At 44.2% G+C, this 25,224-nt stretch overlaps 1 protein-coding gene across 2 annotated transcripts; it reads right to left on the bottom strand.

Annotated features, from left to right (window-relative positions):
* Positions 1 to 235: 235 nt before the first annotated feature.
* On the bottom strand, positions 236 to 24,871 carry LOC140719190 (dual specificity protein phosphatase 8-like). Of its 2 annotated transcripts, none has more exons than XM_073033628.1 (7): positions 24,717 to 24,871; positions 18,584 to 18,899; positions 17,090 to 17,210; positions 15,579 to 15,745; positions 13,890 to 14,049; positions 6,927 to 7,050; positions 236 to 3,735 (listed from the first exon to the last, which is right to left on the bottom strand). In XM_073033628.1, exons 2-7 carry the CDS (start codon positions 18,830 to 18,832, stop codon positions 2,832 to 2,834), a joined length of 1,725 nt encoding a protein of 574 aa, XP_072889729.1. In that variant the 5' UTR covers positions 18,833 to 18,899; positions 24,717 to 24,871; the 3' UTR covers positions 236 to 2,831. The 2 variants fall into 2 exon arrangements, with proteins under 2 accessions (XP_072889729.1, XP_072889730.1); XM_073033629.1 differs by having other exon boundaries at positions 18,584 to 18,799.
* Positions 24,872 to 25,224: the final 353 nt, after the last annotated feature.

The following is a 25,224-nucleotide window of genomic DNA, read 5'->3' as shown; positions in this document are numbered from 1 at the left end:
CAGTTCGTATATCTTGTTCATTCTGATGTTCGGTCTGAACAACAACTGAACCTCTTGACCATGTCTGCATGCTTTTATGCATCGAGTTGCTGCCACATGATTGGCTGAGTAGATATTCGTATTAATGAGCAGGTGTACAGGTGTAGCTAGTGAAGTGGCCACTGAATGTATGTTCAGGTCCTGTTCTTCATCCCCAGAATGAAATCAAAAACAGAAAAATAAACTGACCAATACAAAACAAGAACATCTTTAATCAACATTTAAGTACAAAACCATGACAACAATCATCATGCACAAAATCTCACACAGGCTGCTCCAATGCATTGTTGGTCATTTAAATGCAGGGTAAACCTCACTCTATACTGTCCCAAAAGCGATGTCAGGGTGAAGACAACAAGACTGGATGCAAAATAAATCTCCCTCTGCACTTGCCTTGAGAATGTGCTTTCTCCTCTGTAAGAATGATAGTATATTCTTTCCAATTCCAATGTCAGACCGTTCCAGGAGCAAGGGGAGTCATTTTATTTAGAGGTACAGCTGGTAATGGGTCCTTCCAGCCTAATGTGTCTGTGCTGCCCAATTACACTCATGAGACCAATTAATTTACTAACCTGTATATCTTTGGAGTGTGGGAGGAAACCACAGCTCTTGCAGGACACCCACATGGTCATGGGGAGCGCATACAAGCCCCTTTTAAGCAGTGGCAGAAAATGGACCTGGGTTGCTGATGCTTAATTCTTTGAGGTCACCCTAATAATCTGCATCTTACTTTCTTTTCACCTCACTGAAGATAGTTTTGGCCTTTGTCTCTGTTGAGTTGAATTTTAGTTACACAAGATTTTAGCCACCCTGGTCTTCAGTTCACACCAAGCTAAAATGCTAAAAGTTAGACTCGAGATGTTACAGATGCTGGAGTACTTGACCACTGTGCACAAAATGCTCTCAACAAGTCAGGCAGCATCTGTGGAAGGGAATAAACAGTCAACATTCCAGGCTGCAGGAAAGTAGAGAAAAGTGATCATAACATTAAAATTCCAGATACCCTTCGAGACTAAAACAAGTTTCTTAAAATTAAATGCTCGGACTGTTTAACGGAGATGGTTTAAGAGACTTGCTCAGAAATGGATACAAAAGGTATTGTAAATGAAAGCTATTTCTCATAATGAAAAGGATTTATGGCGCCTGGGTCTCCCAACTTCTAGGGGTGGCATGGTAGTGTAATACTATTATATCAGCAGCAGCAGCAGCCTGGGTTCAATTCCTGCCACTACCTGCGGGGAGATTGTATCTTCTCCCTGTGAGGGCATGCGTTTCCTCCAGGTGCTCTGGTTTTCTATCACAGTCCACCTGATCTTGAGATTGGCCACTTAAGGTAGCAAGACGTCAAAATAAGTGTATATCTCCTTGATATCGTTGGACACCACAAGAAAACTCTTGTCATAGAAATCCAGCCCAACGTTGACATATTGGGCTTTTCGGTAAGTGGTGCGTTCTAGTACATGTCTTGATCCCATGGGCCACAATTCACCATTCACTCAAGGTGCAGACAAACGGGAGAGATACTGACACAGATGTGGGTAGAACTTTGTCCACAGGGTAAATCTTAGAGGAGTGTCCTTCTGCTGTCCTTCTGTGCTCTGGCCTGTGTGTGACTCTAGACCTGCCAACAGAATCGGATCTTAACTGTACCTCTGAAATAGCCCAGCAAGCCACAGGGATGCATAGCAAATGTTGGCTTTGACAGTCACTTCCACATCCCATGAACCAATACAGATAAATCAACAGGCCTCACCATAAATATTTCAGATTTGGACCTTGTCCTACCACCAGAAGAATTTGGCTGCTTAAACCTCCCCCATCAACTTTCATTTGGGAGTCGGTAAGAAAAATATGAACCCTCTTCAGACAGAGATCTATTTAACCCTTTGAGAACATGGAGCAAGAAATCTAACCTAACACTCAATCAAATAACACAACCACTCTGAACTAACACATACTGTTCATGGCTTCCTCTCGATACACAGCCCTCCACCCACCCACTTCCCCTGTATAAAGACAAAAGAATCCTACAGAGGCCATTCACCCCTTCAAAAACATGTACAAAGTAGCATTTCAGTCTCTTCACTTAGCTTCCAGAGAGAGTGCAGTGCAAATCGTGCTTCACTGTGCAATACATAATTCCACTCAATACACACACAGAGTATTGTCTAAAACTCAAAGTTTCTATCCATTTCAGTGATCCACTGCTGTCCATTTTAGTTCCAAAAATAACATCCCGTCACCTCAGCAGTGAGGGCATTGCTGCCTTTCATGCAGTATAACTAAAGTCCAGAACCCTTCACTATTAACGGCCACCAACACTGGAGGCCTGAATAGAATTGGATTACTGCGATCCAGTATCAGCATATACCCGGAAATAGTTTTAGCCTTAAGCTCTTTTTCAAAAGAGCTTTCAGCCCATTTTTTTCCCCAAGAATTTTTGACCCTAATTCCAAAAATTCTCAAATTTCAAGTTTTAAATTTGACCAACAAAAGAAATGAGGATCTCCAGCCTTCAGGCATGTTCACCGAGTTCCTGCATGTTATGGAGGTGCACACCAGCTTCTTCATGTAACTGTGCTCCAGCATAACGTTGCTTCCAGTGAGATTTGACTGAGAGTCAACTCAGAGTGGTCTGGGGAGCCTGTAACCAACAGCAAAGTCAACAAAGTGAGGCAGGTGAAAGGTCAGACGACAGCTCTTTGACCTCTTCGATCTTCCTCTTAAGAGGAGCGCACTCAGTTTGGATGGATTTCAGTATGAGTTGAATTTGTCCATTTTGTTAGGTGGCATTATGATTTCACCATGTTTTCAGTGTAGAGGGCTGCATTCCCCGTGACGTGGCCAGATTTAATGGGATCGCTGTAAGGGTGATCGAACAACGATAACTCTGTCCTCTTTGTGTGCACAGTAATTAGGCATGAGCTGCAGTTGAGAAGGGGCGAGCTTGCCTGCTTGGGAATGGGCAAGGTCAGAGGCAGTCGCCTTCTGGAAGTATCTGAACCACCATCTTTCTTGTGTACCAGGCAAGATGGCTGAGTCAGTCCTTGGTCAAGGCTGGTGGGCAGAGGAGGTGCTTGGAGACTGCCACATTTCTGCTGAGGCTTGAGCGTCTGCGTGGCTCCTTTGGGTGCGGTGACTTCTTTTCCACGGGCTTTCCTGACATTCCCGAACAGCAGAGTGAAGGGGTTGAAGGCGCCGGCCGCCAGCTTGCTCCCTAGACCGAGCAGTTTCGGGACGGTGCCTCTCTCTGGGGTCTGGAAGCAGCTGACAGGTGGGCTTGGAGGGTAGGCAGACTTCACATCCAACGAGAAGGACCGCTTCATGCAGGTCGCTTGTGCTGCGCGCTCTGGTGAGAGTCGGAGGTTGGTAAGCCCTAGGTGCAAAGCTGCCATCTTGGGGGTGCCCTCCCCAGATTTCTCGGAATGGTTGCTTGTGTCATTGTCTGGGTGAGCTGTGCCTTGGTCTGGAGCGTTTTGGGTGGAAAGCTGAGAGGCAACCATTGGACTTTCATCAGTTGGCTCCTCGCTGGTGTCAGGCTTAGGGGTTCCAATGTTTCCCGAGGCATCGCCAGGAAGGAGGACACCATTATCCACATAGGCAGAACCTTGAAGTTGGATGGTTTTCTCATACTCCACCAGCTGCCCCAAGAAGTTGAAGTTTGGAGAGATGGTGGGCCTTCGGTCCTTCACATACCTATAAGAGGCAGAATACTATCAATCTACGCAAGGCAATTATTTTATATTTTCTATTTCTTTTTCAAGGCCAATCAACCAATTAAGCTCATAGAACATGGAACATAGGACATTACAGTATAGGCCCTTTGGCCCAAAAATATTGTGCTGACCTTTTAACCTACTCTAAGATCTTAACCTAATCCTTCCCTCCTATTTTGCCCTCCACTTTCCTTTCATCCATGTGCCTATCTAAGAATTTCTTAAATGGTTCTAATGTGTCGACCTCTACCACCACTCCTGGCAGAGTGCCCGTGCACTCATCAACCTCTGTGTAAATAATTTATTTCTGACATCCCCCTTATAAGCTCCTCTAATCACTTTAAAATGATGCTCCCTTGTATTAGCCATTTACGCCCTGGAAAAAAGTCACACAAAATGCTGGTGGAACACAGCAGGCCAAGCAGCATCTATAAGGAGAAGCACTGTCGACGTTTCAGGCCGAGACCCTTCGTCAGGACTGAAACGTCAACAGTGCTTCTCCTTATAGATGCTGCCTGGCCTGCTGTGTTCCACCAGCATTTTGTGTGTGTTGTTTGAATTTCCAGAATCTGCAGATTTCCTCATGTTTGCTCTGGAAAAAGTCCCTGGGTATCCAGTTATAGGGTATAGACTTATCATCTTGTGCACCTTTACCGTCACCTCTGAAAGTTGCCTCACAGGTAGATAGGGTAGTTAAGAAAGCTTAAGTTAGCTTTCATAAGTCGAGGGATAGAGTTTAAGAGACGCGATGTAATGATGCAGCTCTATAAAACTCTAGTTAGGCCACACTTGGAGTACTGTGTCCAGTTCTAGTTGCCTCAGTATAGGAAGGATGTGGAAGCATTGGAAAGGGTACAGAGGAGATTTACCAGGATGCTGCCTGGTTTAGAGAGTATGGATTATGATCAGAGATTAAGGGAGCGAGGGCTTTACTCTTTGGAGAGGAGGAGGATGAGAGGAGACACGATAGAGGTGTACAAGATATTAAGAGGAATAGACAGAGTGGACAGCCAGCACCTCTTCCCCAGGGCACCACTGCTCAATACAAGAGGACATGGCTTTAAGGTAAGGGGAGGGAAGTTCAAGGGGGATATTAGAGGAAGGTTTTTTACTCAGAGAGCAGTTGGTGTGTGGAATGCACTGCCTGAGTCAGTGGTGGAGGCAGATACACTAGTGAAATTTAGCAGACTACTAGACAGGTATATGGAGGAATTTAAGGTGGGGGGGGGGTTATATGGCAGGCAGGGTTTAAGGGTTGGCACAACATTGTGGGCCCGAGGGCCTGTAATGTGCTGTACTATTCTATGTTCTATGTTCTATCCTTCAATCCGAAGAGAAAAGTTCTAGCTCGGTCATGCCAACCCATTGCCCCTCTTACCCATGCATGCCAATAAACATCTCCTGAATTTCCCCACCCCCCCACACCAGGGGCCAATTTACAACTGAGGAGAGCCCCATCATGATTATCCTCATCCCTGGTGCCCTGCAAGGCTGCATTCTCACCCCTCTGCTCTACCCACTGCACACCCATGAATGTGTGGCTAAATTCTGCCCAAACTCCCTCTATAAGTTGACAGATGACACCACCATAGTGGACCACTTCTCAAATAGCACCGAGATAGAGTACAGGATGGAGATAGAGAACCGAATGTCAGAAAAACTAAAGAGCTGGTTATTGACTCCCATAAGGGGTGGGGCAAATCACATGCCCCTGCCTACATCAGCTGAGGATGAGAGGGTTGAGAACTTCTCATCCCTGTGAGTGAACATCACCAGTAGCTTGTTCTGGTCCAATCATGTAGATGTCATGGCCAAAAAAGTTTACCAACCCCTCTATTTCTTCAGGACACTGAAGAAATTTGGCATCTTACCAACTTTTATGGAGGCAACATAAAAGGCAGATTATGGCTTAGTATATGTTGAGACTTATCCTAGGTCCAACATATTGATGCCATTACAAACAAGGCAAAACAGCAGCTGTATTTTATTAGGAGCCATAGAGCCATGGAAAAATACAGCACAGAAACAGAAACAGGCCCTTTGGTCCATCTAGTCCATGCTGAATCATTTAAACTGCTTGGTCGCATCGACTTGCTCCAGGATTATAGCCCTCCAAACCCCTACCTCCATGTACCTATCCAAACTGCTTAAATGTTGAAGTAGAACTGGCATGCAGCAATTATGCTGGTAGCTTGTTCCACACTCTCACCACCCTCTGAGTGAAGAAGGTTCTCCTTATGTTCCCTATAAACTTTTCAACTTTCACCCTTAACCCATGACCTCTAATTGTAGTCGCACACAACCTCAGTGGAAAAAGCCTGCTTGCATTTACCCTATCTTTCCCCTTGATGATTTGTCAAATCTCACCTCAATCTTCTACATTCCAAAATTCCTGACCTATTCAATCTTTCCTTAAAACTCAGGTCCTCCAGTCCCAGCATCATCCTTGTAAATCTTCTCTGTACTCTTTCAACCTTGTTTACATTTTCCCTGTATGTAGGTGACCAAAACTGCACACAAAACTCTAAGTTAGGCCTCACCAATGTCTTATACAGCTTCAACATAACATCCCATCTCCTGTACTCAGTACTTTGATTTATAAAGGCCAATGTACCAAAAGCTTTCTTTATGATCCTATCTACTTGTGCCACCACTTTTGATGCATTATGGACGTGTATTCCCAAATCCCTTTGTTCTACCACACTCCTCAGTTCCCTGCCACTCACCATGTAAGACCAACCATGGTCGGTCCTACTGAAATGCAACACCTCACACTTGTCTGCATTAAGTGCCATTTTTCAGCCCATTTTTCCAGCTGGCCAACTTCACCCTCAATCTTGGTGTCATCTATAAATTTGCTGATCCAGTTGACCACATTATCATCCAGATTGTTGATATAGACGACAAACAACAAGACTCAGCATGAATCCTTGTGGGACTCCAATAGTCACAGACCTCCAGTCAGACTACCAGGCAGCATCACTCTCGGGATCTCCATCCACAAGCCCCTCCACCACGACAAGGTGACGATTGTCAGAGAAGATGTGATATATGCAATCTCCTCTCTATTCCCCAGCTCTGCAGGAAGAACCTGATGCAGAATGGATTGTGTTCCTCAAGCCTGTTGGCCAATTCCCATGACCCACATAAGATGTTTCACCCTGTTCATACCTGTAGGCATCATCCAGGGAGAGGTCCATTGTCCTCATGACATAAGCGATTGCGATCGCTGCAGACCTTGAGATCCCAGCCAGGCAGTGAACCAAGACTCGGCACTGCATGGAGCGCACTGTGTCTGTGTAAAGTAAATAACACACAACAGGTCAGCAGTGAAAAATGAGGAGAAACCACAGCACCCAGAGGGAACTGTACAAACTCCTAACAGAGCACAGGAATTGAACCCCAATCATACAGCCAGTAAAGTGAGGTGATACCCACTATGCTACAGTGCATGGCAGTGGCTCCATATCATACATACCCTGGCACTTTGACTTAACAGCTGAAGGTCTGGACTATTAGTCTAGAGACGTGAGTTCAAATCCCAGAACTGTATACTCTGGCTACTTTATTATGAACCTCCTGTACCTAATAAGGTGACGACTGAGTGTATGTTTGCAGTCTTCTGCTGCTGTAATCACCTCAAGGTTTGACGTGTTGTGAGTTCAGATGCTCTTCTGTACTGTGTGTTTATTTGAGTTACTGTCGCCTTCCAGTCAGGCCATTCTCCTGCGGCCTCTGTCATTAACACGGCATTTTTGCCCACAGAACTTTCAGTGTGGTTGAATCTCAGCTGCCTCCTCGGTTCAAGGAAATTTAAGGATGGACAATGTCCATGAACAGACAAATAAAGAGCATACTTTTAGTGAGCAACACACGCAAAATGCTGGAGGATCTCAGCGGGTCAGGTTACACCCAAACCTGAAGGGGACAAATATCCTTGAGGACAGGTTCACTAGAGCTGTTGGTGTGGTGAACTACATATACCTGTCTGGACACGCCCCCCCTCTGACTGCTCCTGTGGCTCCTCCCACTGACTGTGGCTCCTCCCACGGACTCCGGTATAAAGGCGATTGGGGCCTGAGCCCCGGTCTCAGTCTCCAGGATGTAGTATGGTGGTCAATTGCTGCTTGTTCTTTCTTCCAGCCAATAAGAGCCTTTATCTCACCTCACGTCTCGGAGAGTTATTGATGGTGCATCAGTTAGGGAGGGTTTCAACTAATTTGGCAGGACTATGGGAACCAGAGTAATAGGGCTGAGGATCGAGCAGTTGGTGTACACATAGATACAGTGATTAGTAAGACTGTCAGGAAGAACAGACAGGTGATAGGGCAAAATTGTCGTTGCAGTTTAACATGGAGACAGAATTGAAAAGAGTGACAAATACAGGGCTGAAGGTGTTATAGCTGGATGCATGCAGTACACAGAATAATGTAGATGATCTTGTAGCACTGTTAGAGATTGGCAGGTACGACGTTGTTTGCATCACCGAGTTGTGGCTGAAAGAAGATCATAGTTGGAAGCTTAACATCTAAGGATACACATTGTATTGAAAAGACAGGTAGAGGGGGTAGGATGGTTCAGTTAGTAAAAAATTAAATCTATTTCTTAGAGAGAGGTGACATAGGTTTGGAAGATGTAGAATACCTACTAGATGGCTTTTTGTAAAGGAACACTTGGGAAAGAATCAGTGATATAATATAACCATATACCAACTACAGCACAGAAACAGGCCATCTCGGCCCTTCTAGTCCGTGCTGACGCTTACACTCACCTAGTCCCAGTGGCCCGCACTCAGCCCATAACCCTCCATTCCTTTCCTGTCCATATACCTATCCAATTCTGCTTTAAATGACAATACCGAACCTGCCTCTACCACTTCTACTGGAAGTTCATTCCACAAGACTTCAACCCACAATTTGAGAGGCAGAAGCTAAAGTCAGATGAATCAGTGTTACAGTGGAATAAGGGGAATTACAGAGGCACGAGAGAGGAACTGACTAAAGTTGATTGGAAGGGGACACTAGCAGGGATGACAGCAGAGCAGCAATGGTTGGAATTTCTGGGAGGGATTTGGAAGGTGCAGGACAGGGACATCTCAAAGAAAAAGGATTCTAAAGACAGGATGACATAACCAAGGCTGACAAGGGAAATCAAAGCCAACATAAAGCAAAAGAGAGGAAATACAATAGAGCAAAAATGAATGGGAAGTTAGATTGGGAAGCTTTTGAAAACCAACAAAAGCCACTAAAAAGTTATCACAAATAAAAGATATTAAACCTTTACACAATGGATTAATAGAAAGAAACAAGTCCATAGCATTGTTCTCGGGCATCTCAGGGAAGTTGGGTAATAAAGGATTAATGAATATCTTTTATTCGTGATAAATTAGTATCCTTACTAGCCCCTTTGGATACAATCAGAATGGCTTGGGAGCATGACTTAAATATCTCTTTATCTGATGAGGTTTGGGACTCGATTCTCAAGTCGGTTAACTCAACTTCTCTTTGTGCTCGCCACTGTCTTTTACAGTTTAAGATTGTTCATAGGGCTCATATGTCCAAATCTAAATTATCTCGATTTTATCCTAATATTAGTCCTCTTTGTGATAAATGCAAAAGTGGCGAGGCTTCTCTCATTCATATGTACTGGACCTGTCCTAGTCTAGAGAAATTTTGGAGGGATGTTTTCTTAACTTTATCCTGTATTCTGAATCACTACTTAGAACCTAACCCTTTAATTGCTCTTTTTGGTTTCTTGGCTGAGACAGATATACGTTTGAGTTTGACTAAACGTCGAATATTATCTTTTGCTTCTCTCCTGGCTAGACGTCTAATTCTTCTTAGATGGAGAGATGTTGCCCCACCCACGCACGCTCAATGGCTTAACGATATTATGTCCTGTTTAGATCTCGAAAAAATTCATTAATCAATTCTTAATTCGGACATAAAGTTTCATAAGGTCTGGGACCTTTTATTGAGTATTTTCATAACTTTCCTTTTGACTAAATTTCTTTTTCAGTCTCTTGCTTTCAGCTTTTTTTTGGTAGTAGGCATTATTATCTTCTGTTTTTAATTGTATTTACAGTTTTGGGGGTTTGAATGTTCTGATTTATATTTCCTACATTTTGCTCTGGTTGGTCTGGAGTTTTTTTTCTTGCGGGGGTGAGGGTGGATACTAACTTTACACGACTTCAATTTGGGTGCTTTTTCAATTATTATATTCTGTATTATATTACCATTGTATGTTTACAATGCTGCACAAATCACTCTCTCACCTAGAGGGGGTCAGTTGTGCTGTGAGGATTACATTCCTTGACTTCTCTAGTGCCTTTAACACCATCCAGCCCAAGATCTTAAGGCACAAACTAACGGAGATGGGAGTAGACTCTCACATGGTGGATTGGATAGTGGACTACTTGACAGATAGACCTCAGTATGTGCGGTTGGGAGACTGTAGGTCTGACACGGTGGTCAGCAGCACAGGGGCGCCGCAGGGAACCGTACTCTCTCCGGTCCTGTTCACCCTGTACACATCAGACTTCCAATATAACTCGGAGTCCTGCCATGTGCAGAAGTTCGCTGATGACACAGCCATAGTGGGGTGTGTCAGGAATGGACAGGAGGAGGAGTATAGGAAACTGATACAGGACTTTGTGATATGGTGCAACTCAAACTACCTGCGTCTCAATATCACCAAGACCAAGGAGATGGTGGTGGACTTTAGGAGATCTAGGCCTCATATGGAGCCAGTGATCATTAATGGAGAATGTGTGGAGCAGGTTAAGACCTACAAGTATCTGGGAGTACAGTTAGACGAGAAGCTAGACTGGACTGCCAACACAGATGCCTTGTGCAGGAAGGCACAGAGTCGACTGTACTACCTAAGAAGGTTGGCGTCATTCAATGTCTGTAGTGAGATGCTGAAGATGTTCTATAGGTCAGTTGTGGAGAGCGCCCTCTTCTTTGTGGTGGCGTGTTGGGGAGGAAGCATTAAGAAGAGGGACGCCTCACATCTTAATAAGCTGGTAAGGAAGGCGGGCTCTGTCGTGGGCAAAGTACTGGAGAGTTTAACATCGGTAGCTGAGCGAAGGGCGCTGAGTAGGCTACGGTCAATTATGGATAACTCTGAACATCCTCTACATAGCACCATCCAGAGACAGAGAAGCAGTTTCAGCGACAGGTTACTATCGACGCAATGCTCCTCAGACAGGATGAAGAGGTCAATATTCCCCAATGCCATTAGGCTTTACAATTCTACCACCAGGACTTAAGAACTTTTTAAAAGCTATTATTAATGCTTTTTGAGATAGTGATTTAGATGCATATCATATTTTTTACTGAGTTAAGTATTGTATGTAATTAGTTTTGCTACAACAAGTGTATGGGACATTGGAAAAAAAGTTGAATTTCCCCATGGGGATGAATAAAGTATCTATCTATCTATCTATCTATCTATCTATCTATCTATCTATCTATCTATCTATCTATCTTATCTTGCACTGTATTAATTTCCTATTTCGTTCTTGGGTTTTTTTTTGTAGTGTTGTAGAAAATGCATTAAAAAATCAATTAAAATTTTTTTAAAAAAAAAGTTATAAGGAGGGAAAAGATGAAATATAAAGGTCAGCTAGCCAATAATATCAAAGAGATAACCAAATGTTTTAAAAGATATATACAGAGTAAAAGAGTGGCGACAGTAGATATTGAACCAGTGGGAAATCATGCTGGAGCAGTAGTAATAAGGAACAAAGGTGAACTAAATAAATATTTTGCATCTATCTTCACCGTGCAATTACTATTACTAGGCACAAGGTGCTTGGAAGGTAGATAAGTCACCTGCACCAGATGGTGTACACCCCAGCATTCTGAAAAAGGTAGGTAAAGAGATTGCAGAGGCAGTTGTGGTGATCTTTCTAGAATCACTAGATTCTGGCATAGTTCCGAAAGAATGGAAGATTGAAAATGTCTCTCCACTCTTCATGAAGGGAGGGAGGCAGAAGAAAGGAAATTATAGGCCAGTTAGCCTGACCTCAGTGACTGGGAAGATGTTGGAGTAGATAGTTAAGAATGAGGTCTCAGGGTACTTGGAGGCTCATGATAAAATAAGCCAAAATCAGCATGGTTTCCTTAAGTGGAAGTCTTGCCTGACAAATCTGTTGGAATTCTTTGATGAAATAACAAGCAGGACAGACAAAGGAGAATCAGTGGATGTTGTGTACTTGGGTTTTCAGAAGGTCTTTGACAGGGTGCCACACATGGCGCTGCTCAACAAGCTACAAGCCCATGGAATTACAGGAAAGATACTAGTACGGATAAAGCCGAGGCTGATTGGCAGGAGGCAAAGAGTGGGAATGAAGGGAGCCTTTTCTGGTTGGCCACCAGTGACTAGTGATGTTCTACAGGGCTTGTTGTGATTGCTTTTTTTTACGTTACATGTCAATGATTTGGATGATGAAATTGATGAATTTGTGGCCATGTTTGCAGATGATATGAAGATAGGTGGAGGGGCATGGAGTGTTGAGGAAGCAGAGACACTCAGACAGATTAGGAGAATGAGCAAAAAGCTTAGATAGAATACAGTGCTGGGAAATTAATGGTCATGCACTTTGGTAGGAGGAACAAAAGCATAGCCTATTTGCTAAAAGGGCAAAGAAATTCAAAAATCTGGGGTGCAAAAGGACTTGGGAGTCCTCATGCAGAATTCCCTAAAGGTTAGCTTGCAGGTTGAGTCAGTGGTGAGGAAGGCAAATACAACATTAGCATTCATTTTGTGAGGACTAGAACAGAAAAGCAAGGACGTGATGCCTGAAGCTTTTAAGGCACTGGTGAGGTCCCACTTGGACTATTGTCAGCAGTTTTTGGCCCCTTACCTTGGAGATGCTGACATTGGAAAGGGTTCAGAGAAGGTTCACAAGAGGGAATCCAGAAATGAAAGGCTTATCGTATGAGGAACATTTGATGGCTCTGGATCTGTATTCACTGAAATTTATAAGAATGAGGGGGATCTCATTGAAACCTATCGATGTTGAAAGGCCTAGATAGAGTGAATGTGGAGAGGATGTTTCCTGTAGTGGGGGAGTCTAGGACCAGAGGACACAGATAGAGTGGATGTGGAGAGGATGCTTCCTGTAGTGGAGGAGTCTAGGACCAGAGGACACAGATAGAGTGGATGTGGAGAGGATGTTTCCTACAGTGGGGGAGTCTAGGACCAGAGGACACAGATAGAGTGGATGTGGAGAGGATGCTTCCTATAGTGGGGGAGTCCAGGACCAGAGGACACAGTCTCAGAATAGTAGGACTTCCCTTTAGAGATGCCCACCTAGAACAGAGATGAGAAGGAACTTCTGTAGCCAGAGGGTTGTGAATCTGTGGAATTTGTTGCCACAGATGGTTGTGCAGGCCAGGTCATTGGGTGTACTTAAGGCAGAGGTTGATGGGTTTTTATTAGTCAGGGCGTGAAAGGTTATTGGAAGAAGGCAGGAGAATGGAAAATGGATCAGCCATGATGAAATGGTGTAGCGGACTTGATGGGCCGCAATGCCTAACTCTGCTCCTATCTTTTATGGTCAGGCAGTGCCTATGGAGAGGAATAAACAGTCGATGTTTTGGGCTGAGATCTTTCATCAGGATTGGAAATGAAGGGGGTATAAGGCAGAATAAGAAGGCGAGGGGGAGGTGAAAGAGCACAAACTGGCAGGTAGTAGATAAGACCAGGTGAGGGAGAAGGTGGGTAAGTGAGGGAGATGGGATGAAGTAAGAAGCTGGGAGGTGACGGGTGGAGACTGAAGAAGAAGGAATCATTAGGAAAGGACTGTAGACCATGGGAGAAAGGAAAGGAGGAGGGGGACCAGAGGAAGGTGATTGGCAGCTCTTGAGGAGAAGAGAAGGGGTATGAGGGGAGCCAGAATGGGAAATGGAAAAAGAGAGAAAGAGTAGGGGGAATTACTGGAAGTTAGAGAAATGGATGTTGATGGTATCAGTTTGGAGGCTACCCAGATGGTATACTTTCTGTGAGGGAGCTCGTGAGGGTCCAGCATTTAGCAAGAATGGGAGTGACAATTCATGGTGCCATTTGCTGATGTCCTTGCTCACACACCAGTTTAACTCCCTGTGCTGATTGATGTCTTCAACCTACCTATGAACTCCACAGACTTGTTGAGCCAGGGGAGGAGGCTGTCACAGTAGCTGTCATTGACAGGGATCCTCAGGAAGTGGCTGTCAGGGATGAAGGCTGGCTTCGGGCAATTGCTGCTCACGTTCAGGATGTGAGTGATCCTGTTCTGAACCATTAAATCCTGGAAGAAAACAGTGCCACTCTAATCAAATGCCACTCACCCATTTCCTCCTCCTCCCACCTCCTCCCATAACTCCACAGAGCTGCCGCTCTATTGTAGGAGGCCTGACAGATTTCAATAACCTTCTGATCTACCTTCCGAACACATCTGCAGTTTAGAAATTCTGCTATCCTTTCCAAATTTGCCCAATACAATGGCTGTTAAATATCATCTGAAATGGCCCATCAGCCAACAGTTCAAAGGGTTGTTGGGATGGCCGATAGTATATGCCCCATATCTGTCAGTGACAGAGCACCACACACAAGATGCTGGAGGAACTGCCTGGGTAGCCTTCAACTTGATGGCTTGAGTATCGATTGTTTATTCACATCTGTAGATGCTGCCTGAATTACTGAGATTCTCCAGCATTTTGTGTGCGTTCCAGCAACTGCAGAATTTCTCGTGTTAATGAACAGTGCATTGTGGTCTCCGGAACAGTTAACTCCACTGTTGCCTTAAAGCCCAAAAAATTGCCCTTCCAAGGATCCTATACAACATAGATACATAATTCCAAAGGTTAATGAAATAAAGCAGATTCCATTCACTCCCAGGAAATCCATATTTCAAGTTTCATCCCATCCCAACTGTTCATAGCCCCCCTCCTAGATTCATTGAGAGATCTCCAATGATCAGCAGATTCCTAGTCCCCGAGTCAGAGAGTAATCCAGCAAGTAATCAGGCCTGTCAACACAATTCTCCATGCCACTCATCTAAAATAATCCCATTGCCTACATTTAAGATTAAGGTGAATTAAGATCAGCTTTGTTTGTTGGATAAGCCTTGAAATATATATAGCATGACCACAACCTCTGGCCCATATCCCTCTAAACCTTTCCTATTCATATACCTGTCCAATTGTCTTTTCAATGTTATAATTGTACTTGCCTGATTCACTTCCTCTGGCAGCTTTTTTCCATGTGTGCACCACCTTTTAAATCTTTCCCCTTTCACCTTAATCTTATATCCTCTAATTTCTGATTCACTTTCCCTGGGGAAAAGACTGTGTGCATTCACCCTATCTATGCCCCTCGTAATTTTATACTTTTTTGTCAGGTCACCCTTCCGTCTCTTAAGCTCCAAATAATAAGGTCTCAACCTCTCTTTATAACTCAGGCCTTCAAGTCCCAGCACGTAAATCTTTGCACTCCTTCTGCTTGAAGACTTTTTTTCTATAACAGTGTAAACATAACTGTACATAGTACTCCAGGTTTGGTCACACCCACATCTTGTACAACTGCAGCATAATGTCCCAATTCCTATACTCATTGCCCTGACTGATGAAGGCCATTGTTCACATGTCTTCTTCACTGCCCTGTCTACCTGAGACACCAAGATGTCCAAGGCCCCTGGACTATATTCGCCTCTTTCAAAGAATTTCACCAATCTCTTGCCAAGGTTTCAGAAGAATCCCCCAGATGCTCCAGTTTCCATTTTCATTTTCTCTCAGCTCCTGGGCCGTGGTTCTGATGTGATTTCTGTGACGTACTAACCTTGTTAAGGACGTCACTCTGTGAGCCCAGGTAGAAACACGGGAGGATCTGAGTGGGTCCCACGTCGCATGTGGACAGGCAAGGCTGCGAGAGGCTTGAACTGAGGAAGCCAGGACACCTCCCTTCACATAAGCTTGGGAAGCATGAGGAAAATTCCACAAAGCCTCCTGTGAAGGTAATCATAGTACAGAGTTACAGGCAGGGTGGTGGAAGGGGTGTCTGTGACTTTATTACAACAAAACAAGAAAATCTTTGTAAATTTTGCCTGTACTTCTTCAATCTTATTGATATCTCTCCCGTAGTTAGGTGACCAGAACTGCGCACAATACCCCAAATTTGGATTCACCAATGTCTTATACAACTTCAACACAACATCCCAATTCCTGTACTCAATACTCTGATTTACAAAGGCCAATGTGCCTCAATGCTCTCTATCTACCTATGATGCCGCTTTCCAGGTATTGTCCTCAACTACAAAGAGGAAAACCAGTGCAACAATTGTGCACAGAGCTGATCACCAAGCAGAGGTCTCCACTGGAAAATAAGTATGCCTCCTTGCTCAGATACTTCAGGCACTAAACCCTGAGCATGAAGCACACAGAGCTCAATAGCCAGCTGACCCATGCCTTCTGGAGAATGACCTTTGGACTTGTACCCAAGCTCATGTCAGATGAGAACAAGTTTAGTGGAGGCAAGTGTGAGGTGCTGCACTTTGGGAGGACAAACCAGGGTAGGAGAAAGAGTAGTGTGGTAGAACAGAGGGATCTATGAATACAGGTCCATAATTCCTTGGAAGTGGCATCACACTAGATAAGGTTGTAAAGAGAGCTTTTGGCACGTTGGCCTTCATAAATCAGAGTATTGAGTGCAGGAGTTGGGATGTTATGTTGATGTTGTATAAGACATTGGTGAGGCCAGATTTGGAGTACTGTGTGCAGTTCAGATCCCCTACCTACTGGAAAATATCAATAAGATTGAAAGATTGCAGAGAAAATTTATAAGGATGTTGCCAGGACTTGAGGACCTGAATTATAGGGAAAGGTTCAATAAGTTAGGACAGGAGCTTGGGAGAATGAGGGGAGATTTGCCTGAGGTATACAAAATTATGAAGAGTAGAGACAGGGTAAATGCAGGCAGACTTTTTCCACTGAGAACTGAGTTGTTTGGTTAAGGGTGAAAAGTGAAATGTTTAAGGGGAACATGAGGGGGAAATTCTTCACTCAGAGGGTGGTGAGAGTGTGGAATGAGCTGCCAGTGGAAATGATGAATGTGGGTTCAATTTCAAAATTTAAAAGAAATTTGGATAAATACATAGATGGGAGGGGTATGGAGGGCTGTATGATGGGACCAAGCAGAGTAATAGTTTGGCACAGACTAGATGGACCGAAGGGCCTGTTTCTCTGCTGTAGTGCTCTATGACTATACCTTTAAGTGATGAGGGGGAAATGCAGAAGATATTTCTGATAGCTTGCTTAGCAGGTAAGACCTTCCCTTGAAACCATAGCCTGTACCTTTTAGGAAATATACATTGCTGAAGTGGTCCTCCACTTCTCTGAGAAGGGTGGTGATGGACACTGGAGTCTGGGCACCTTCTGCTTCTTGGTCGTACAGCACCAGTTCCTGTCCCTCCATCTGCAGAATGGTCAATCACATGATAAAGTAAGTCTTGATTAACTTGCCCTTAATGTCTTGTTCTCAGTAGACAACCCCCACCTCTTATTTCTATATTTCAAAGTTCTAAGTATGTGTATGTCCCCATTTCATAAACAAGAGAATATTTGCAGATGCTGGAAATCGAAGCAACACACACAAAATGCTGGAGGAGCTCAGCAGCATCAGGAATGAAGAAAGGTCTCAGCCTGAAATGTCAACTGTTTATTCATTTCCATAGATGCTGCCTGACCTGCTGAGTTCCTCCAGCATTTTTGTGTGTGTTGCTCTGGATCTCCAGCTTCTGCAGAACTTCCTGTGTTTATGATTGTGGAATCAACAGGTGAATGGAAGTTATTCATGCTGTTTCATAATAGTCCTTTTGGTCTGTTGGATCTATTTTGGCTCCAGAATTATTGCCTCAATCCCTTGCCCCTCCTTAGCTCCCTTCAACTGATTGCCTCTTACTGCTTATTAATACCCCACGGACTCTCGGGCCACTCACCTACTCTATAGACCAGGCAGCCAGTTAACCTACACCTGTCTTCTGGATTGGAGAGGAAACCAGAACACACCTGCTGTCCTGGGACAAACGTGCAGACTCCACGCAGATGGGTGAGGATCAAATTGGAGCTGTGAGCTAGCAGTACTAATCATAGATAAAGTATCTATCTATCTACCACTGGGCAGATTCATGGAGGTTGGATCATATGACCTTCCCGTCTCAAATAATTGGTCCCATGTCCTCACAACTAATCAGAAAGGAGAAAGATTGTCCACTACTTTTGATTGGATTGCTCCTAACAGCAAGACGTGCATCTCCAGTTCCTTAAAACAAAGAGAACTAGCCAAGGCAAGTGGAAGAGTGTATTTTTGTGAAAATAATTTCCGCAAGTGACACTCCATGGATTATTTCTCGAGTCTTGGCACAGTGGCACAACCTCAGAGTGCCAGAGACCCGGGTTTTATGCTGACCTTGGGTGCTGTCTGAGTGGAGTTTTCATGTCCTCCCTGTGATCATGTCAGTTTCCTCCCACATCTGAGAAGTGTGTGGGTCGATGGATTAATTGGCTGCTGGAAATTGCCCCTAGTATGTGGAGAGGGGTTGAACCTTGGTGGGGGGAAGGTTTGATGAGAAAGTGGGGAAAATAGAAAAGTAGGTTAATGTGGGATTGGTCTAAATGGTGGGTGCAGACTCATTAGGCTGTCCCATTTCCCTGGCGTATTCGGTCTGACTCCAGAGTGGTTAACAACCCAGTAATCCCTTTACTCTGACCTCTCTCCTCCAGTGAGAAGGTAGCCCCTGCAGGAAGTGAGGAGAACGAGAAACGAGTTCAGCAAGAGCACATTATTACCAGTGAGTGAGGCTGCAGAAGGTCGATGAGCCACTCTCTGCCCTCTGCCATCATCGACATGCAGATATTGACGGCATTGAGCACGTGTAGGATGCTGTAGTCGGCTACAGGACGACAGTCGATGACCAGCACCTTCTCCGTCTTGCCCTCCAGCAAGGCCGCCAGCTCATCAGCTTTGATGGCCTTCACTGGCTGCTTGTCTCCTGCCATCGGATCCTGGCAAGGTACAAAGAACTCAGTTACCTTCATGTTTGTTGGCCCCTCATTTCTCCATTACCCATTCCTGAGTTGGGCTGTGGATCCATCCTAAATGGTACTGGGACACATAAACAGGGACAATGAAAAGCTTTAGCTTGTACGCCATCCACACAAAAGGACATTGAGATGGTCTAAAAGAAAAACAATAAAGGAATGCAGAAATAGAGTGTTACATTTACAGAGCAAGTGCAACACAAGGATCATGACAAGGTAGATTGCGAGATTAAGAGTTCATCTTTATTGTATAAAAGATCCATTCAAGGGGTTGATAACAGTGGGATAGAAACTGTCCTCCAGCCTGGTGGGACATGTTCTCAGGCTGATAACAGTGGGATAGAAACTGTCCTCGACCCTGGTGGGACATGTTCTCAGGCTGATAACAGTGGGATAGAAACTGTCCTCGACCCTGGTGGGACATGTTCTCAGGCTGATAACAGTGGGATAGAAACTGTCCTCGACCCTGGTGGGACATGTTCTCAGGCTGATAACAGTGGGATAGAAACTGTCCTCCAGCCTGGTGGGACATGTTCTCAGGCTGATAACAGTGGGATAGAAACTGTCCTCGACCCTGGTGGGACATGTTCTCAGGCTGATAACAGTGGGATAGAAACTGTCCTCGACCCTGGTGGGATATGTTCTCAGGCTGATAACAGTGAGATAGAAACTGTCCTCAACCCTGGTGGGACATGTTCTCAGGCTGTAGTATCTTCTGTTCAATGGGAGAGGAGAGAAGAGAGTATAACAGGGGGCACCTTTGTTTATGTTGACTGCTTTCCTAAGGCAGCAGGAAGTGTCGACAGACAGATGGCGAGGATGCTGGTTTGGGCTGTGTTCAGACCTCTCTGCAATTCCTTGCAGTCTTAGGCAGTGCGGTTACCATATTGATGTGAATATAGGTGCGAATCTAGCCAATGGATAGCCATATATTGTTAAACATTAAACTTCTGGGCCAATGAAATGACTCAAGTCTCAAGTGGGAAAAGAAAACTGAATGATTGGCACCTATAATCCCACCTCCCTGGCTCAGAGATGACCATGACCCTCAAAGAAGATCTTCTCAAGGGTAACCAACTCTGTCCCTGACTGAAAAAGAAAAGTGAAGACTATTTGACTAAGTGAAACATTGTCAGTCTTCAGTCCATAGATGTCAAGGATAGGATGGTGTAAGGTACGTTGAGTTTTGCTCATGCCTCTCTCTTCTTGTCTGCTTTCTGAACATGGAGAACCATGCCCCTGTATTTTCTGAAAGGCTACATTTGTCCCTGAAGGGGACACAGTAAAAAGTTAGTTGCTGACAATGTAGCCCGGGTACAAGAGAATCTGCAGATATGAGCAACACACACAGAATGCTGGTGGAACTCAGCATCAATGAAGAGGAATAAACAGTCCATGTTTCGGGCCAAGACCCTTCATCAGGACTGGAAAAAAAAGGGGAAGAAGCCAGAATAAAATTACTGGCCATCTTGTGCTCCTGTCCCCCATCCCCCAACCCCTTCTTATTCTGGCGAAATTAAGCACTGGGAAACTGTCGATGTGAGAGGAACAAGAAAGATTGTGGTCCAGGGTAGGATACATGAACTTCTCAACCAAGCTCTCCTTCTAGAAAAGTTAGTAAATATCTTTTAAGTAGATAGCGCTTTAAACAAACAGATGAGTATGCAGATATCATTACACCAATATGTGTTGTAATATATTCAACCTATATATTACTGTGGGCTAAAATATACCAGCCAGTGTATTATTCTGCATTATTCTACACCAGCCTGGGAATGAGGGGCCTAATATACACTCAGCTGTGTAAATCGCTTTTGAATGTACGTACTCTAGCTTTTGTGCTATGTGTGATATATAATTTGCATAGAAAATTCTGAATTAAGTATATTCCAGCCCGTGTATTATAGGTTTACTACACTCCAGTTTGCATATTTCAGAATCGGAATGATAATCAGATTTAATATCACCAGCATAAGTCGTGAAATTTGTTAACTTAGCAGCAACAATACAATACATGATTATACAGAAAAAAAAGTAAATCAATTAAAGTAAGTATATATATATATATGTATTTTAAATAGTTAAATTAAAAATAGTGCAAAAACCAGAAATAATATAAAAAAGCGAGATAGTGTTCGTGGGTTCAATGTCCCCATTTAGGAATCAGACGGCAGAGGGGGCAAAGTCACTGAGTGTGTGCGTTCAGACTCCTGTACCGCCTCCTTCCTGATGGTAACAGTGAGAAGAGGGCATGTCCTGGGTGATGGATCCCTTAACAATGGACATTGGCTTTTTGAGGCCCGTTCCTTGAAGCTGCCTTGGACACTACGGAGGCTAGTACCCAAGGTGGATCTGAATAACTTTACAATTTTCTGTAACTTCTTTTGGCCCTATAGCTCCCCATCACCCCTGTCAGAATGCTCTCCATGGTACATCTGTAGAAATTTATGAATATTTTAGGTGACAAACCAAATCTCCTCAAATTCCTGATGAAATACAGCCGTGCCTCTTTATTGGGACCAGGTTGGATCCTCAGTGATCTTGATACCCAGGAATTTGAAATTGCTCACTCTCACCACTTCCGATCCCTCTGTGAGCATTGGTTCATGTTCCCTTGACTTACCCTTTCTGAAGTTCACAAGCAGCTCTTTAGTCTTACTGATGTTGAGTGCATGGTTGTTACTGCAACACCACCAACTAGCTGCTCTGTCTTGTTCCAGTATGCCCTCTAATCTCCATCTGAGATTCTACCAACAATCAGCAAATTTATAGATGCATATTGTTCCTAAATGTGGGATATCCCAATAGCCATTCTTTGAATTCAACTTCCCATCCCTATTCTGACATGTCAGTCCATGGTTTCCTCTCCTGCAATGATGACGAGCATGAACATCAGGTTTTAATGTCCAGTAAATTCTTCCCCCTCCAGAGACTATCTGCTCAGAGCTCTGGGTTCACTCACGGCATTGCATTTCTTACAAGCCATTTGACACAGAATGGTGGAAACCCTTGGCAGCATCTAGACCATAAGACATAGAAGCAGATTTAGGCCATTCAGCCCATCAAGTCTGCTCTGCCATTCCATCATGGCTGATTTATTATCCCTCTGGACTCCATTCTCCTGCCCTTTCCCCATAACTTTTGATACCCTTATTAATCAAGTAGCTATCAACTTCCACTTTAAATATACCCAAAGACTTGGCCTCCACAGCCATCTATGACAATGAATTCCACAAATTCACCATCCTCTGGCTAAAGAAATTGCTCCTCAGAATACAAGGAGTGTCCTTGTATTCTGAGTCAATGCCCTATGGTCCCAGGTTCCCCCACTATAGGAAATATCCTCTTCACATCCACTTTAGGCCTTTCAGTATTCAATGAGACCCGCCCCCTTTCTTCTAAACTTTGTCTTTACACCAGGGCTGACATTCATTCCAGTCTGGCAGAACCATCTTTCACTAGCTCCATGTCTCACAGACTGACAGAGTCACAGATTAATGGAGAGAGAAACCAGGTTACTGATCCAGGACAATACTCCAATGGACTCCACCATGAACGGTCCCAAGCCTAGCTGTGAAGGGAGAAGGGTTGACGATGGGACTAGCAACCCCATCCTGTAAAAACCCAGACCTTCAGAAACTCCTTAAACCTAATCTCTGGGAGAGGAAGGAGTTTTGGTGGGCTACACCTGGGGGCAACTAGAAAGATTGGCCCAGGAAAGAGGACTCTTGCGAGGGGCTGTTGGTCACCAATGCTCCATTTAGGGGTGATGGGCTTAAGAAGAAGTATATTCTTTGAGGTATAATCATTGAGGGTGTTTAAAGAAGAGATTGATAGGTATCTAATTAGGGTATCAAGGGATCAAGAGATATGGGGAAAAAGCCAGAAATTGGAACTAGATGGGAGAATAGTTTAGCTCATGGTGGAGTGGCGGAGTAGACTCGATGGGCCGAATGGCCTACTTCTGCTCCTTTGTCTTGTGATCTTGTGGTACTCCATGGATGACCTGAAATGTTTATATTGCTTCCCTCTCCACAGATGCTGCCTGACCTGATGAGTGCTTGTAACCTTCGCTGTTTTAGTATCAGGGTTGTAATTGCTTGATGATCTGCAAAATGGGTTAGGCTGGACTAATGTAATTGAAGCAATTCACCATCAAACCTTAGAGCACTGTCCCAGTGAGGTGTTGTTTTGCTCTAGGATTTCCAGTTCAATCACAATTCTCTGCCCTCTCTCCAGGCCTGCTAATATTTCTCTTCTCTCCTTCCCTTGTGCATTGTAATCAATAGTTTCTTTATTCATCAAATGCAAAACATTTCGAAGTGCCTGTCACAATCCCTGCCACCGTCCAGTTACAGAACCCACATCTGAAAGGTAATCACTGTTTACAGGCAACAGTGCAGCAGGCTTACACACAGCAAACTTCCATAAAAATAGCCCTCTGACAATGACCAGAGCGTCTATTTTTGTGATATTAGCCAAGGGAGAGATATTGGCCAGGACACCAGGGAGAACATCCCTCCCCCTACCTTGCTCATCCTAGAAGAAGCTGCTGATGGAGCTTTTTTACGTTCACCTCCCAGGACAATCAGGACATCGATTTATCATCTCATTTGCACCTCCAGCACCTCAGGGAGCACCTCCAGGACATGCCCTCTTCTCAAGGAGGAGGTGGTGGAATAGGACACACATTCAAACCTTTCTGGCCAACGTCATCAGATTTCTGAATGGACAATGAACCCAGGTAGACTACTTCAATGTTGATTTTGCTCTCCTTGCAATACTTAATTAAAATGTATTTATTGATGTAATTTCTAGGTTTTTAAATTATGATGCACAGCAATGTACTGCTGCCGCTAAACAAGACATTTAACGACAAGTGCCAGTGATATTGAACCTGATTCTGATTCTGAACAATGCGCCCACATCCCCCTCTCACTGGCGAGGCTGTGCTGTTGGCATGGATGCGTGGACTTCTAATGTCTTCAAAAGACTGGTACTTGTCCTAAATTTATGCACCCTCGCGACACGTAACCCACTTACCATTTCCGAACCCTTCTGTGAATTTGAATGTCTTTTAATCTGTCCCCTTACACAGCTCTGTTCCAGGCAGTTTCCAAAACCTGGTCTCTTCTGAGAGCGTTCCTTTAGCAAGTACTCTGCGAGCTTGTTGGTACCGCAGCCTCTCGCCACAGCATCCACAACTGTCACCGTGCCGAGATGAAACCCGTGTCCCCGCTTCACCTTCAGCGATACTCGCAAATAAAAGACCCTGCGTTCGGATGCAGCGAGGGATTGCAAATATTCTGTACCGCGTCGTTCGTTTCACTACACTGCCAATCCTTCCAAACCCAGCCCTCTCCTACACCTGAGAGATGTGCAGGTTACCTGCATCATTTCATAACATCGATTAAATATTTAAAACGCTCTGACCACAAAGGCAAAACAATTTGTGAATTATGATTTAACATTGACGTAATGCACAACACCGTAATGTCCCACAGTCCCTGTAAAATGCATCCCTCCACTTTTTGTGTATTATCGGCTCCGTTTGCATGCAATAGCTACGGTAGAATTTTATGTGTGCATTTCAAGATTCGAGATTGTTTAATGTCATTTCCAGTACAGTGTGAAATAATTGTTACTCCGGATCCGATGCAGCACACAAAACAGGACCCAGAAAGATAAAGGACACAATAAATATAACTATATAAGATTGCTTTTATATATATATATATATATATATATATATATATACATAGACTGGTTGCATGCCCACAAAGTGAGACCAGCCACAACTCGGATTAATAAGGATTTTTACCGGTTAAAGAAAACCTGTCAGCGCAAAATTTTTAAAAACTCCTTTAAAGGGTGGTCTCACCTTTTGCTTTGCGTTCGGATTGCTGGTCAGATAAATATCTTGGCGGCAGCAGTGGCTTTGATGTGCGGTGTTGGTGCTGTTGAAGTGAATGTTGTTCTGTGTATGAAGGATGCTCCCTCTCTCTCTCTCTCTCTCTCTCTCGCTCCCTCTCTCTGTAACTGACACTGGTATAAAACAGCCTGCCTGCCTCTCCTCTCATCAATCCAATGAGGTAATGCTGTTAAAAATAGCCCAGGTACGGCAAATATGTCATCTCCAACCAATCACAGGCTTTCCCCTTGCGTTGTTTCTCTTCTCACTGATGTCAGGGTTTTTTTTGTGTGTGTGCCGACCCTTCTCCCTGGGATAACCGGGGCAACATGCATTCAAAACACAAGTGCATCCAAACAGCAGATGGGTGTACAGGAAAAAGCAATACATCTCACACATTTCTCCGTGCTGTTTATTAAATGTTAGCCTTCTGCTGGACTGAAGGTTGAGCTATTTTGCTATTTGCTGCACAAAATTA

The sequence above is a fragment of the Hemitrygon akajei genome, chromosome 31 (assembly GCF_048418815.1).
Source record: "Hemitrygon akajei chromosome 31, sHemAka1.3, whole genome shotgun sequence".
Lineage (NCBI taxonomy): Eukaryota > Metazoa > Chordata > Chondrichthyes > Myliobatiformes > Dasyatidae > Hemitrygon > Hemitrygon akajei.
Note: the sequence above shows the minus strand (reverse complement) of the source record. Positions and strands in the feature narration are given on the sequence as shown.

Bases quoted from the DNA above. Each gene is read 5' to 3' on its own strand.
- LOC140719190 (XM_073033628.1), bottom strand. From the start codon at position 18,832: ATGAAGGTAACTGAGTTCTTTGTACCTTGCCAGGATCCGATGGCAGGA. The intron at 17,211-18,583 runs GTAATAATGTGC...ACCATTCTGCAG, and splicing joins TTCTGCAGCCTCACTCACTG to ATGGAGGGACAGGAACTGGT. The intron at 7,051-13,889 runs GTAGGTTGAAGA...TACTTTACACAG, and splicing joins CAAGTCTGTGGAGTTCATAG to ACACAGTGCGCTCCATGCAG.